Source organism: Cyprinus carpio, chromosome B23 (assembly GCF_018340385.1).
Source record: "Cyprinus carpio isolate SPL01 chromosome B23, ASM1834038v1, whole genome shotgun sequence".
Lineage (NCBI taxonomy): Eukaryota > Metazoa > Chordata > Actinopteri > Cypriniformes > Cyprinidae > Cyprinus > Cyprinus carpio.
Genome location: NC_056619.1, coordinates 17,029,025 through 17,045,674, shown reverse-complemented (window position 1 = coordinate 17,045,674; position 16,650 = coordinate 17,029,025). Strand labels below are relative to the sequence as shown.

Below are 16,650 nucleotides of genomic sequence, written 5' to 3'. Positions count from 1 at the left end.
GAAGCAGGCTGCCAGAAATTTCTTAACATGAGTCTAATGAAGTGTTTCTCAACTTGTTTGTCCTAATCAGTAAGACTTTTTTTTAAAGAAATTAATATTTTTATTCAGCAAAGATGCATTAAATTGATCTAATGTAACAGTAAAGTCTTACATTGTTACAATAAATTATATATTCAAATAAATAATTAAAATAAACGCTGTTCTTTTTATAGAATGTTAAAGTTTACACAAAAATATCAATAGCAGCACAACTTTTTCAATTGATAATAATAAGCATATTTGAATGATTTCTGAAGGATCACATGACACTGAAGACTGGTGTAATGACTGCTGATAAATTAGCTTTGCCAACACAACAAATTACATTTTAAAATATATTAAAATAGTAAACAGTTATTTTAATATTGCTGTTTTTAATATATTGCTGTTTTCAACAAATAAATGCCATCTAAAAAAAACTATACTTATTAAAAAAACTTAAAACAAAAATTCAAAATAAAATCTTACTGTAAGTGACTTTGGATAAAAGCATCTGCTAAATGATTAATTTTAAACGTAATTGTCCTTTATATTATTAAAATCACATTTAAGGAAAAAATAACCAATACTGTTTACAAAAACTAAAATGACAACAATTTTATTTTCATAAATAACATAACAAGCAGCATAACATTAAAAGTAATTGAGAAAAGTAAAACTAAACTAAAATACATTTAAATTAATTTATTCAAATTCATTTTTGATACACAGTATAAAATTGAAAACTCTTACAAATCCACTTTATTAAAAGTGACAAATTCCAATAGCCACAGCTTTTAACATCTTTAAACATACTTTGGCAGCCCTGTAATACTAAAACTTAAAAACTTAATATACTAGAAAAACTAAACTTTTTTTTTTCATAGAGTAGCTTATGTATTGTGCTAGAAATCATTCATCCAATTAACCCACCATAAAAAGGCTTTTGCCTGGATGTTTTGTTTACTTATCTAGAACCTGTGCGAGACCCATGCTTATTTTAGCCTTGATATTTTCCAGGTTAAATGAATGACCATGTCATGATACACATACTTGGGTGGCCCACAATATATATGTGTGCTTTTCTGAGTAGAGTAGACATACACATTCCTGAGTCTGCTGTTCATTCCCTCTTCACCTGGCCCGGAGTCAAGACACACGTTTATATAATTTCAAATGTTAGTCTATTCTCTCTCTCTCTCATATTACAGCCCAAACCGCACAAATTTGGTGATCGGATTTTCATCTAGACAGATTCTTTTGTGATGGTGTATGTTCACGGCCACTGAGACCTGTGAAAAAAGAGGAGGATGGTGGAAAGCTGAACGTGATCTGCCTGAGCCCCTCCGAGCTGAAGCCAAGCAGTGTAAAGATGGGCTGTGGAAATACTGCCAAGTGTCTAATAATAACTCTGCACATGGCTGTCTTTAGCACTGCTTTTGTGACTAAACTTAGTGCTCAGTAGCCCGTCATCCTGCAAAACACTCATACATGTACACGCACACACAAATGCATCATATGGTACAAATAAGGAGAGCTAAACTTACAAAATCTGACTAGCTAGTGCTGGTCTCTCTGGAACAAACGTCTGACCTTTAAAAAAAAAAAGTTTACAACAACATATCATTAGAAGGACATTCAGTACTTTGAACATAACGACAGTGTGCTGTATATAATTATGCTATAATTGCACATAATTAGAATTACTATAGGGTACTGTTTGTGTGTGTGTGTGTGTGTGTGTGTGTGTGTGTGTGTGTGTGTGTGTGTGTGTGTGTGTGTGTGTGTGTGTGTGTGTGTGTGTGTGTGTGTAAACACAGTTTGTACCGTGACTGACATTGAAAAACTGATTTCTTGCCCTTCACCAAACACCAGTTACGCGTTCCTCATTAATTACAGCTCTCTACATGAATATATGATGACTTGGGAAGTTTTTATTAAAAAAAACTAAAAACGAAAGTACTCTTAAATTAAGCATGTCAAAACTAAGCACTGAATTGTGCTGAGGTCGATTTTGTGATGGTACACCGAGTACCCTGAGAACATTATATAAACAAGACCCTATCAAGTAACAAATGCAGTAATGGTGCAGTTTGCTTCCCTCTGCTGGCAAATGAGGAATATGCACTCAAAAGCACACTTGTAAAGCAGTAAACACTGGGATATATCTAATTTGCGTGGTATTTATATTACCAGACACATTTTAACTAACACATATCAGATTTCTTTACTATTAAATCTCTCTACTCTAGTAGAGAGAGTCGCCCCTCTTGAATGATCTCTAAGGCCAACTGAGCTTCCTCTTTCACTGCCTCATTTCCTGAGTCTTTGCACTGCAATAACTCTTCTGCTTCAGGTCAACAGTCTGAGAAAATAACTGTGGCCGCACATCGCCTCTCCGCATGCTCTCCGAATCCAACTCTTCCAGCCAACCTGACGTGATCCAGCTCTAAAATTCCTAAAGGTTTGGCTGGTTTTGCTTTCCACTGAGCAAACACTTTACACACTGGTTTATATAGGCTTACTGTCATACTCATTAAGTCAGGGTTATATAAATTTAAAGTCAATAATAAAGGCTAACTGTATTTTTAAAGTGATATTTTGCATATGCAAAGAAATTAGTATGACAGCTTGCATTGATTTGTGTTTTTGGTATTTTGGTGTCATTGTGGTCTTGAATTGGGAACTATGAATGGACTTTGTGTTTATAAGACTACATGCTTCTGACATAGAGATGTGAAATGATAGTTCCAGTTGTAACTGACTACTATAAATAGAGAAACCATGAGTTTAGTAAAAATTAGTTTCCATTTGGAATACACCATTCCAGTCACTAAAGTTTGTTTTGTTCAGATTTTTAATTCCAAGGCCCTTATGACATGGGCCAAAATGTATTTTGTGGCTAACCAGCAAATGTGTCAGCTCAATTTGCTGGATGAACCTAAGTGAATTTGAAATCCTTGTACTTTGTCTGTTTGTTTTTGTGGTTTTTCACAATACTATGATGTCATGCATAAGGGCCCTACTTTAAGAGTTTCTGCTTTCTCGGTATGACGACATTTCAAAGCACATTAGGCCTCACTAATTATTTCATCAATTTTGTGAATTTATGTTGGCAGAAAAAGTTCTCAGACTTCATCATATGAAAACTTATGTGAGTTTTGTATGAGTGTTTCAGTTGATTCTAAATAGATTACAAATTTAGAATAAATTATACGTCAGGAATTTTTTTTTTAATTAAATACAGACCATTTTGGAGCAGCATAACAGAAATAAAAGCATAAAAGAAAATAGCAGTGATGTAAAATGTCAACAATTATACATTTCAGCTCTAGAAAAGACAATAATGTCATTATTCAGGTCAGGTCCGGTCCATGTGGATTTGACTCCATTTGATAGCAGTGTTGATCTTAAAGTTTGTCAATTACAAAACAAATTCTATTCAGCTATAAAGCAGCTCTAAAGAATCAATATTATTAATTTAAAGAATCAATTTTTATCTTATTTGAATAAACCAAGTTCAGTGTTGATTCAATTCCAGTTGGTGACTGTGGCAATGTTTCAAAACTTCCTCAATAATGAAATAACTTCAAAGGCAGCTCTACCAAAGAGAAACTGTCATTGCTCTGTTCAGTTCTCATAGTAGTAGGCCTCCTTCAGTCGTTGTCGACCATGGAAGATGCCATCTGTCGTGAAGTCGTGTCGACGCCTTGCAGACATCTTAATAAAGTAGATGGGGAAGGCCAACAGATCTCTTGCCAGAGGCTAATTTGCCATACAGGATGTTCTTTGAGATACATCCATCTTCCATCCGGCGCACATGGCCGAGCCAGCGCATTTTGTGTTGTTTAAGCAGCGTGTACGTGGTGGGGAGACCAGCACATACAAGGACCCAGGTATTGGGTACTTTGTTGCTCCACTTTATGCTAGGGATTCGGCAAAGGCAGCGCAAGGGAAAGCTATTCATCCTTCATTCTTGGTTGGTATATGTTATCCATGTTTCGTTGCCATACAGTAGAGTGCTGACAATGCAAACATTATACAATGCCATTTTGGTAGAAGCAGACAGCTTACTATTCCCCCAGACATGAGTGGTGAGTCGGCCTAGGGTTGTTGAAGCCTTGCCAATACGCTTGTTGATCTCAGTGTCAAGAGACAGATTGTCACTGATGGTGGACCAAAGATATGTAAACTGGTGGACAACATCAAGAACGTGGATGTCAATAATAATGACAGGATGAGTGTCCACATCTTGGCTTAGCACTTTTGTCTTTTGCAGGCTAATAGTCAGTCCAAAGTCATCACATGCTTGGGAAAATCTGTCCATGAGGCGCTGAAGTTGTTGTTCAGTGTGTGAGATGATGGCAGCATCATCAGCAAAGAGCAAATCTCTAATGATGACCTTGTGCACCTTAGTTTTTGCTTTCAGTCTTGCAAGGTTGAAAAGGTTTACCCGCACAAAAAGGCAACGCCGGTGGTGTGAGAGGGGACAGAAGCGCAGCAAGCGTGGAGGCACACGAGCTAGGCTAAGGGCTAACCTCACTAGACCAGCGATTCCATCACTCATGCTCTCAAACGTTCGCTCTCTGGAAAATAAACTGGACTTAATTCAACTCAGTTTGTCTACACAGCATGAGACAAGAGATTGTTGTGTATTTGTTTTCACTGAAACATGGCTAAACGACAATATTCCAGACTCCGCTATTCAGCTGCACGGACTTATCTGCTACCAAGCGGAAAGAGATACATCACTGTCTGATAAGGCAGTAAGGTGGAGTTTATGTTTGTGAAATGTCGACCGTTCTATCTGCTATGGAGTTCACGGCCATTGTTATTGTCGCAGTTTACATTCCTCTGTGTGCTAATGCGAAGGACGCGTCTCGCGAGCTGTACAGCGCCATCAGCGAACAACAAACAAATAACCCCGACGGCTTTTTCCTAATAGCCCTACCAACATGTGACGCAAACTTAAAGACAGTTTTGCCAAAGTTCTACCAACATGTGAACTAAAAAACAAACTGAAAAAAGCTCACACAACATAAAATAAACAACACAAAACAATACCCACAACCCAACACCACACCCCCATATAGGGTACTCGGATCACATCTCTGTTATGCTTATTCCAGCATACAGACCACTTCTGAAACTCACCAAACCAGTTCAAAACTCATCACAGTTTGGCCAGATGATGCTACCTCAACACTACAGGACTGCTTTCAGTGCACAGACTGGAACATGTTTAAAGAGGCAGCCACCTACAACAACCTCACAGACCTGCAGGAGTACACTGAAATTGTGAGTGCTTATATCAAAAAGTGCATTGATTATGTGACAGTCACCAAGACCCATCACCACACGTGCAAACCAAAAGCCATGGACGAGGTTTGTGGGCTGCTTAAGACCAGAGATGAAGCATGCAGATCAGGAGATAAAGCAGCCCTCAAAACAGCAAGAGCCAGTCTGTCCTGTGGCATCAAAAATGCAAAATGGTCATATGCTCAAAAAATCAACAATCACTTCACAGACAGCAGAGACACATGGAGCCGGAGCCTGTGGCAAGCCATTCAGACCATCACTGACTTCAAGCCCCCGCCACAGGCCTGTGATAATGACAAATCCCTCCCGGATGCACTCAACCACTTTTATTCACGTTTTGAAATGTAGAATGACACACCTGCACAAAAACTGCCCATACCTCCCAATGACCAGGCGCTCTGTCTGTCTCCAGCCGACATAAGGATGACCCTATCTAGGATTAACCCACGCAAGGCTGTGGGTCCTGATGACACAGTCTATGTATAGGTAAACATTTATACACAGTATATTCATATTCAAAATCTTACATTAGTATAGTTACATATATTAACAGAATCAATTTTAAACATATTAATATTTAATATTATTTATATTAAAAAAATTAAAAAAATTATATTTAATACATATATAGTCTGCATGGTGCAAATCTTACAATTTGCTTTTCGGAGTTTTCCTAATCCCCAAGCACCCATTGGGGAAGGCAGACTGTGATGGGACAACACCTATTTGCCTGGGGGCTGCCCAGCTTAGGCAGGTGGGAGCTGTCCAATGAGAGCTGAGGATCTCTCCCACCGTCATAAGCAACCCCTGGTGTTATGCTCTATGCCAATTGAGCTGTAGCTTATAACTGGTAAACTGCTGCTTCCCGTGTTGTTTCGGCGCCATTAGTCGAAGCTGGAGTTACTTCTCCAGGGCGCAAGCCAGGGCAGGATAATATAAAAAGAAGAACAAGCTGTTGCCCATGCAGCAGGTCCCCACTTCTCTACACTGTTGATGAACACAAAGGAGCAGCAGAAGCCGGTACAGTTTGGCACCAAACAATGTCGCAGGAGTTGCCAGAACGTTGCTGAAACAAGGACTCCAGCTCTGGATTTTTCTTCAGAGTTGACTCTCGAAGCAGAGGTTTGAAATCAGAGTTTTCCTTCTCCTAACCTTAGAATAGGTAAATAGGACCACTCTTTGTCTGGCCTCTCACCTGGGACCAATTTGCCTAGGGAGACCCTACCAGGAGATTAAGCTCCAGATAACACAGCCCCCAGGGTCAATGAGGCACTCAAACCCCTCCACCGCGTTAAGGTTGTGATCCAAGGAGAGGACATAGTAGTGTCAGGTTTGTTCTTATCAAAGTGTCTTTAAGACAAGTCATGTCACTAGGCGGCCATCTTTTAAACGCCTCTCAGGCATCCAAGTGCAGCTCCTATCTCTTTTTCCCCATTCAAAACTATACAAGTATAATGTCTTGGGTATTCTATAGTCTTTGTTCTTATCCAGTATTGTCAGTGCAGTCAAATCGATAATATTCCTGAAAGCTGATTCTCTTTTAAGTCTCCTTTTAAACCCCAACAATTTCTCCTCTGATCTAACAGTACAAACCTATTAAATTAAAATTCTTAAATAATTTCAGTGCAAAAGAATTTTGTCCACAGATTTCACACACAATGTGCGTATCCATATGTGAATGAGACACATTGTTTTTACTAAATCATAATTTGGGGAAGTTTAGAAGTTCCTCAAAACATGACCACTAATAGGAAGTGAATTATAATTACTATAATTAAATGTCATACATGGAAATGATTAGTTTTTTATCTAATTAGTTACACATCCATTAAGGCCTAAAATAACAAGTGTCTTCACCAGTTGGCCAAGAAATAAGTATGATATTGGAATAAATTAATAACAATTGATTCAATTAATTTCAGTTTCAGTCCCTCTGATTTTTCACGTGACTGCTGCAAGATGAGCAACGCCTGGCTGTAAGATGTGTGGCACGAGGTGTTATCTGGGCTTCTCTGATATGCTTAAGCTTTTTTAATTGGCTAAACTCTACCATATTCTGATCCATAGCTATTTCAGGGCACATATGACATAGGCGGTTTGAAGACATGCCTGGCAGAAATGGGAAAGGAACAATACAATACAACTCACTAGAAAATCAATTAGCAGCAGGATGATCATAATAACTGCAGCAAAGTTCATAATACTCCTCCCAGAATACACATGCTCTGTGAAGTTTACTGTTTTATGGATTTTAAGTGTAAAATTCTTTAGTGCTTGTATTGAGTGACATTCATCTGCAATGAAATTCCCAATTAATTGTAGAATAGTTTGTTGCTGTCAATAAAAAGGACCTTTTTTAGTCAGTCAAAGAGAAATATGCCAGCTCAGACTGGAGAAATGAAGCAGTGACAACCTTACAACCACAGACTCCTGGCAGCTGCCATTTCTGAAAGTTAATCCATAAATCTCCTGTAATCAGGATGAGTGGCCATGCCTGTCTTAACAGAGCACCTGTGTCAAGATTTGGAAGGATTCTTCAGTGATGGGAGGCCTAAGTGTCCGATCGAAGGGCTTGGGAGGAGGGGACAGGCAGGGACACGGCTCTGTCCTGCGGGATCAGACAGTCCACAGTAAGAATCCATACTGGAAGGACTAAACAGAAACAGCAGGAGCAATGATCTGATCACCCAGAGAGACGTGGACAATGCTAAAACATCTTTTGAGCACTTTAAATGGTGAGGTACAATGGATGTGTTTATTGATTTAGTGCATATAGATTTTTTTTTTAAAGGGGAAGCAAGTATCAATTGCTGAAAGGGCACGTAAAGTGTTACAACAAAGAAGAAAAATTGACAAGTTTTTTATAAAAACAACAGATTTTGTCTATAAAACTTTAAAATAATGTTTAGCTACTTCAAACATTTTCAGCAATTTTATGTAATTATTTATTTAAGCAAAATGTAGAAATTGCATGGAAATTTGAGTGTCCTCATCGTGTAATACAAAACTGTATCAAGCTGGAGTCACTCCCAAAATCAGTTTTTAATTGGGCAGTCTCTTGGGCATCCCTAAAAAGTTTGCATGGGGCGTAACAGGAAGTAAATAAGACATTTTTAACTTGTAATTTAGGAGAAAGAGGGAGTTTTACCTCCTACTGTCAATTTGTAATGTTTATGTGGATCTACTTCCCAAAGTTCATTTATTCAGTCCTACCGTGGGATGTCTTCAGATAATATAATGCTTAATAAGAATAAAATAAGTTAAAACTTTATGTATATGTGCAAATGCTGCATATGGGAGACAACCGGTTGGAAACTATGTGTCAAAATACCTTTAAATGTCCTATGGTGTGACGTGCTATAATAATATACACAGCAGTTATATTTTAATATAAATATTGTGCATACATTTATGATGGCACTGTACAAATTGTATCACTAGTGAGACTACTTGGAATAGAAACCATTGTCACACCACAGAACCACTGAAACTTAAAACTTGGTTAAAAGTGGGCAGTTAACAGAAGTGAAATGACCACCATCTAAAAACAAACTTTGTCTTAAACAAACATAATATGTGCATAAATCTAGACAAGTCTTGATCAGACTGTTTATGTGGCACTAATGGGGAATGTTTTCCCATGCTCGCTACCCCCTCCTGTCTCTCTGGCCACTGTGCTACCAGTAACACACACACAGTGCCTCAGTCTGCACTGGCCACTGTGCTACCAGTAACAATGGATAAATAAAGCTGGGAAAGCACTGTGAGAGCAAATGTGTTCTTTTTTAAAAGATTCAAACAATGTTTCTTTTCATGCATTGGCAAAATTTAACAAAATTTTGCATTGCATCTTTTTTGTATTATTATTATTAACAATAAAGAGTACATTTTTAGAGCATTTTCATTTTTGGACTAACTATTCCTTTATGCTCATGTTACTCATGTAACCTGTAAAATAAAAATTCTGTAAAAAAAAAAAAAAAAGAAAAAGAAAAGGTGAGAAAATAGCCATTTAGAAGCTTTTATTAAAGACTTATATGAGTAACCTGAGCATAAAGGAATAGTTAGTCCAAAAATGAAAATGCTCTAAAAATGTACTCTCAGGATGGCTGAGATGTAGATGAGTTTGTTTCTTTATAAGAACAATTTTGAAGGAATTTACCATTTACATCACTTGCTCACCAGTGGATCCTCAGTAGTGAATGGGTGCCGTCAGAATGACAGTTACCTGACAAAAACATCACAATAATCCACAAGTAATCATCTTGTGAAGTATAAAGCTGTGTGACTGTGGTAAACAAACCTATCATTAAGACCTTTTATCTTCATACCATTTCCTCTGGCTGAAATACAAGTCTTCTATCAATAATTTTCCTTTCTCCACTGAAAAATCTGTATCATCTAAATCAGGAGAGAAATAGGCATAGATCAAGTACTGTTTACAAGCGAAAACAACTATTTTTGTGGATTTTCGTGTGAGAGAACAACAGTGGATGGACTTTTATAGTGGATAGAAGTGTTATAATGGATTATGGACTCTTACCAATAGTGTTATTATGGCTCATGGATATTTTGGCCAGAAGTGATAGTTTAAAATTAAAATGCCTTTTACAAGCAAATATGCATTAACTGATGGACTGGAGTCATGTAAATTAGGCAATTTGTGGATTATTGTGATGTTTTTATCAGCTGTTTGAACTCTTTTCCTGACGGCACCCATTCACTGCAGAGGATCAGTTGGTGAGCAAGTGATCTAATGCTAAATTTCTCCAGAACTGTTCCAATGAAAATACAAACTCATCTACATCTTGGATGGCCCAAGGGTGAATAAATACAGCAAGTGTTAATTTTTGGATGAACTATCCCTTTAAGTACCTTCCACAATTGCTGGCTCCTAGGCATTTAAAAGTGGGAAGTAGAAATGGTCTTAACTATGATGATTTTGATTAGTCAAGAGTCATGCCTTGGCTGACACATAAGCAGACACATTACTCATGAGGTTAAAGTTTGACAAACTGAATCTGTTCTCCTGAGCCATTAGCACAACCTGCTCTTTCCAAACCATTTACAGACTTGCACCAGTGTTCAGTTCAGCATATTATTCTCATTAAAATCCCACATTAACAGAAATTAGAATATCAATGTGTTATGCTTGACTTGTGAAATGATTAATCATTTTGCAGTATGTTTAGTTTGGCATACACTTACTGAGCTTGTTTTCAACATTCCTTTGAATAATTTCAGAAAGCCTGTACAAAAGTTCATAGGTTCCTCCTCATTCACATTCATCATGTTTGTTGCTTAAACTTTGTGCTTCATAAGTTCCGCATTCAGTCAAATAAATAATAGTAACTGTTCTCCTGTTATCCTCTACCTATAAATAGTTTCATCCCAGATATAGGTGTAGTGAAGCGTTTCACAGACATTGAGCCTGTTACAGCACAGTTGAGTGAAGTTGTGCAGATTACCATCTGTCAATCACAACAACGTTCACCTCAGGTGAGACTCTTTATACAGTTGAGTCGTGAACCGCTCTCTGACCGAGATGTGCCACTGTGCCACCTGTTCAAACAAAGTGATCAAAAATTAAATAAAATTATATTTTAAATATTTAATTCTATTTAAATGTAATTTTATAGTTAAATCCTAAAAAGCCACAAATGGCTACAAAAATATCACTGTGCACGCTTAAGGGGGTTTCACAGCAATGCAATAGAAGAATTATTTTTGGTTCCCAAAAGAAGCTTTGAGTGAATAGTTTTCAAAATAAACTTTTCTTAGTGTGAAGAAGATTTTAAAAATCTAAAGAACCTTCTTCCACTATAAAGAACCTTTTGTGCAATGGAAAGTTTCCATGGATGTTAAAGTTTCTTCATAGAACCATTGATGTGAATGTTTTGTTCCTTGAAAAAAAAAAGATAAGAAAGTATGTTAGTAAGTAAGTAAATAAATAAATTCCTTCATCACTATTTTTGCTTTGTTTCTCAGTAAAAAAATAGCTAAACATTAAAAACAATACTGTTTGTGTATTGTATAAAGTCATTACGCAACCCTTTAAGTGCAAACTTTGCACATGCCTGAAAAACTTGCTCATGAGAATGAGAAAGCGTGATCACATGTTGCCACTTCTGGATTATTATTTTTTTCTGCAAATTTAACTTATAATATAAGACTGGCAAGCTGTTTTTCTTACTTTAAGCTAAAACCTCACTGAAAATGGTTAAATTTGTGGATTTTTATGTTTTAAATGTAACATTTAAGTTATTCTGATGTGTAAAAATACATTATTTTTCCAATGATTTCTGCTAATAATTAAAAAAAATGTAATAAAAAAATACAATTAATATCAGGCTTTTTTAACTTGGTTTTTATTTCCAACTATATAGCACCATGTAAAAAAAAATTATCTCATATGTATTCAAGCACATTTTGTTGTACACTCAAAGTGTGGTTTCAGCTTCACCTTTATCTTTGCAGATTCCAGGGAGTGAGCGGCGAGGACGCAGATGATGATGAAGTGCCTGCTGAGCATGTGAGTCCTGGCTTGTGCTGGCCAGATGGCTGAGGTTAAAGTCACAGTGCAGGAGGATCCAAATCTTGGCTCCAGTCCAGATGAGGATGCCTCTGAGTTGTCAGTTTCTGAGAATGATTCAGATTCTGGGAGTGTGTTGTCAGATGACTCTGTGCTCCCGAACTATGAACGGGAAGATGCCAGTGGAGGCTCTGCCAACACCTTGTACCAAGCCTGTGCCAAGAACAATGCGGCAGCCCTCCGCAGAGTTCTGGAGAGGGGTGTCACAAGAGAAGAAGTCATGGAACTAGACATAAATGGCAGGGTAGGGAGTCAGATAACCTTATTACTCATAAAGCATCATCCGTATGACAGAAATTTGGCAGAAGAGATGGTTTACACCATTTTCTATGCTGACAAATCCTCTTCTTGATCTCTGATAGAACGGTCTGATGGTGGCAGTCTCAAAAGGCTTTGTGGATCTGGTGTATGGACTCAATCAGTGTCCATTTCTAGATATCAATCATCAGGATAATGACGGCAACACTGCACTCATGATTGCTGCACAGGCTGGTAGGCTCTTTATTAAAACATTAAACAAAACAATTTTAAGGTACGAAGGACCTAATTCCTGATTCCTTCTATAAATACTGCAGGTTTCGCAGTCATCCTCACCTATATCCTAAATTACTTCAGCGGTGTGGACATGGAGCTCCGGGACAACCGAGGCTTCACCGCACTCCTCAAGGCAGTCATGCAGGGCAGCGATGACTGTGTGGCTTCACTTCTCATGGCTGGTACGTTATTTTAGGAGTGTAATAATTAGTTTACAGACTGACTAACTTTTGAAGAACAGTAGCACAGTGATGTGGTGACACGACACAAGCACGAGCAGGTTTAAAAGACGAACCTGAGGCCGTTTCCTTTCCTGATCCCTTGGATAATCGTTTAGCCCTCACGGCGAGTAATGGATTAGCCTTGTGTGCACTTAGCGGTGATTATTTAGACATGACAATTTACCACACTTACTGTACCTACAATGCAGTTAAATAAAAATATCAGTAGGTTTTTCACTTACCTAAATACAATCAATTCAACATTCTTTACAATAATGATGTTATCACTTGCTTAGAAAGATAATAAAATGTCTCTTCTTCAAAAATCATGTAAATGGGTTTTGCTCTGCTGGAATAGAGATATGTAAAAGTTAACAATGATTGTTCTTTCACACTTGGGTTGGTTAATCTGATTTGACAATAAATGCAATTCATTTAAAAAATAGAAATGTAAAATCCTCGAAGACTAGACATTGATGTTATACCCATAGTCGACACTTGGAGGGGTAAAAACTACTGCTTATGTTTTTCTAGTCCTACAACCAATAACGTTCACACTTTTATGCATTTCCTACCTAAGTTACTGGTAGCCGTGATTTTGCCAAGTAAGACATGTTCATCTTTTGTTGATCTTGGATCAACATAACTGTCCAAAAATACAGACTTAACCCAATCCCTACCCCTAAACCTAACCTTACCCATAATTTATCCCTAAAATCAGAGGGAAATGATAGCTGATTATCAAGGGTGTAGAAGCAACTAATCCTGATTGTAAGCCTAAAACTGACATTTCCTGAAAAGTTATCTCTCAATTCTGATTGGTTGATTGGAATGATGTTCCTGGATCAACAAGGATGTTGATCCAAGAACATGTTATACTTTGACAAATCACGCTCACCCTAAGTGACTATAGCCACAAATTCAACTCAGATAAACTTTATACTAACTTTAATTGTTAAAACAGTTATTAAACTTTTAAAAAACAAAATAACCATGATTTTTTAATAGAATGAAGGCCTTTTAGACCTTTCTTTGAAATATAATGCTACTGTAATCTCTTTAAAATTTACAGCAAAACGGCAGATAAAAGGACACATCATAAATATAGTTTTGTTCTTAAGTATTATGCTATAAAGAATGTGCTATAAAACGCTTTTTTTTTTTTTACAAAAATATGCATTTGGATATCTGGCTAACAGAATGGATTTTTAGTGTGTAAGCTATGAGGAAAAAATTGAATATAGTCTCCTTATGTCTCTGCTTTGCTAGGAGCCAACATAAATGTTGTGGATGCCACAAGGGGGAAGGATATACGAGAATGGGCTCTGAAGACAGGTCGTTTTGAGACATTAAACAGACTTAGACGGCTGAACAGCAGGCCTCAGGCTGAACAATTCTGTGAAAAATATGTCCCAGAGTGGCCAGACCTGAAGGAGCTAGTGGCCAAGGCCACAGCCACAAAAAGCACAGGACAGAAAGTCGCCCATCGCCTGAAGTCTACATTCACCTTTAGCTTTCCACATGACCCCCAGGACAATGGCATCATGGACCATATGGTGCGCATAACCACAAGCATCCATAGTCCCTTGGTGGTCACCGGATGCCGTCCTCTTTGTCCGCTGAGCCCGCCGGAGATTGGAAAGAGGCGCCTGGCCGTGCCTGAACTGATGCAGATGCACCCTGGGAAAAAGCTTGAGGAACATGAGACGCGGCACAGCAATGGCTCCATCTCTGTCGCATCTACCTCCGCCTCTTCTGTGTCGCTGGGCTCATGCTGCTCCGACTCAGAGCGGAAAGGCAGCATGCTCTCCATGGCCTCCAATGGAGTCCGCATGTTCGTCCCACGCAGCATGGCCCGCCACAATAGCGTGTTCCCCACCGGCTGCGTTCCCCAAATCAAAGTGACCAAGTCTGGAGAGCCAACGCCCAAGGAGAAGAAGAATAAGCTAACCAAAGGTTACTTAGAGCCACCGATATGGAAGTATAAGGAGGCTAAAGAGGAGAAGAAAAAGGAAAAAGCAGGACAAGACAAAATGGATAAAGGAGGCAAGAAAAAAGCTAAAAAATAAATAAACTGCCAACAGGTTGCCATGATGCTCTCAGATTTGTCTGCCATCATTCTAGACCTTTCATGTCTGTTTCAGGAGTTAAAGGGAAATGTAGCTTGCTTTCACAGTCGTTTTAAATGAATGGATAGCAGGACAAGGCAGTGTAAAGTCATCTGATTAATTTATATAACCTCAATACGATTAATACCTCTCCAACAACCAGTAGGCCTGTATTTACTCTATTTCAGGCCCACAATACTTAATGTGTTTGCTAAGGCCACGTTATTCACTGTAATGGATAATTTTACAAAAGACTTTTTAATCTACACTACCATTCAGAAGTTTGTTTTCAGTATGATTTATGATTTATTTAATGTTTTTGAAAGTCTCTTGTGTTCACCAAGGCTACATGTATTCAATACAACATAACTGTTTTCTATTTTAGTATATTTTAAAATGTAATTTATTCCTGTAATGGCAAAGCTAAATTTTCAGAAGTGTTTACTCAAGTCGTTAGTGTCATATGAATCTTCAGAAATCATACTAATACGCTAATTTGGTTCGCAGCAGAACCTCTTATTATTATCAATGTTGAAAACAGTTAGGCTTTTTAATACTTTTGTGGAAACTGAAGAATATTTTTCAGGATTCCTTGATAAATAAGAAGAAGAGAACAGCATTAAATTCAAATAAAACTCTTTTGTTACATTATAAATGTCTTTAATATCACTTTTGATCAAATTAATGCATCCTTGATGTCATTTTCTTTAAAAAAGAAAGAAAGAAAATCATACTGACCCCAAACCTTTAAACGGTAGTGTATTTGTACCTGTACTATTGTAATTTGTCTGCATTACACTATTCTGCAAGCACTTTAATAGTTTTCTATCATACAGGCAAAAGGACAATTCCAATATTTATTTTTCCTCTTTGCCTCTATGTAATTACATTTGAAATTAAATGGATGAATTTGTTCATTTTTTTGTGTTTTTGTGTCTCAGGGAAAGCACTTATTGTGTACATTATAAAGGCAGGCACTAAAATGACCCCTTGAAAAGAAAAACTATGCAACACACAAATTATTATTATTAATTATTATTATTATTATTGGTGTGTGCATGATTATCCTTTAGACTGCAATATGGAAACTGTTCTGTACATTGCACCAGCCAATATGTTATGTGTTCCTGTTTGTTTTGACTGACTATACATTGTTGTGATATTCTAGTTGGATGAAGCATATTAAAAAAAGAGACTAATTCAATAAAGTTTAAACACATATTTGTAACATGTTATTCTGCACTCATTTAGTTCCATGATATCACTGGAAGTTTTAAACCAATCACTAAGCTTAAGGCAAAGCTATAATTGGAGCAGTAAGGTCAAAACACAAAGGAGGACAAGTGGACTAGTGGAAATTAATCCACTCATTGTGCCATCCGATCTTTGCCTTTAAGTGAAGTGAGGTAAAGCCATGTAAACCAAATTACAGGCTAGGCAAAACTTTTTGAGGACACAACAGTTTTTTCACAAGAGGTTTTTTTTTTTCAGTATCATGCTGTTCCTTTTCTAAATATGAAATATGCTAAAATAAACTGCTGAAGCCGATTTGCTCTTCAATGTGTAGCTTACAATTAAAAATATATCAGCGACATGAGGGCCTAATGGACCTAATTTGAGGTAGATGCCATATTTAATTTAATGTGAATGAAAGAAAAACTGTGAGGGATAGGCATACCATTGGCATAATGGTTTTTCGAGAAATGTAGTATTACACCAGCATTGCCTCACTTTCTCACCTCTGCAGTGAATGGGTGCCACCAGAATGAGTGTTCAAACAGCACAAAACACAAAAACATCACAATAATCTACAAGTAATCCAAATGACTCTAGTCTAGTTAAAAGCTGTATGTTTATA

At 37.4% G+C, this 16,650-nt stretch overlaps 1 protein-coding gene across 2 annotated transcripts; it reads left to right on the top strand.

The window, feature by feature from the left end:
* Positions 1-2,350: 2,350 nt before the first annotated feature.
* Positions 2,351-16,004, top strand: ankrd33aa (ankyrin repeat domain 33Aa). 2 transcript variants are annotated; one of them, XM_042750966.1, is made up of 5 exons: positions 2,351-2,482; positions 11,815-12,173; positions 12,292-12,421; positions 12,505-12,645; positions 13,954-16,004. In XM_042750966.1, exons 2-5 carry the CDS (start codon positions 11,895-11,897, stop codon positions 14,751-14,753), a joined length of 1,350 nt encoding a protein of 449 aa, XP_042606900.1. In that variant the 5' UTR covers positions 2,351-2,482; positions 11,815-11,894; the 3' UTR covers positions 14,754-16,004. The 2 variants fall into 2 exon arrangements, with proteins under 2 accessions (XP_042606900.1, XP_042606899.1); XM_042750965.1 differs by lacking the exon at positions 2,351-2,482 and adding an exon at positions 6,007-8,072.
* The last annotated feature ends 646 nt before the right edge of the window (positions 16,005-16,650 follow it).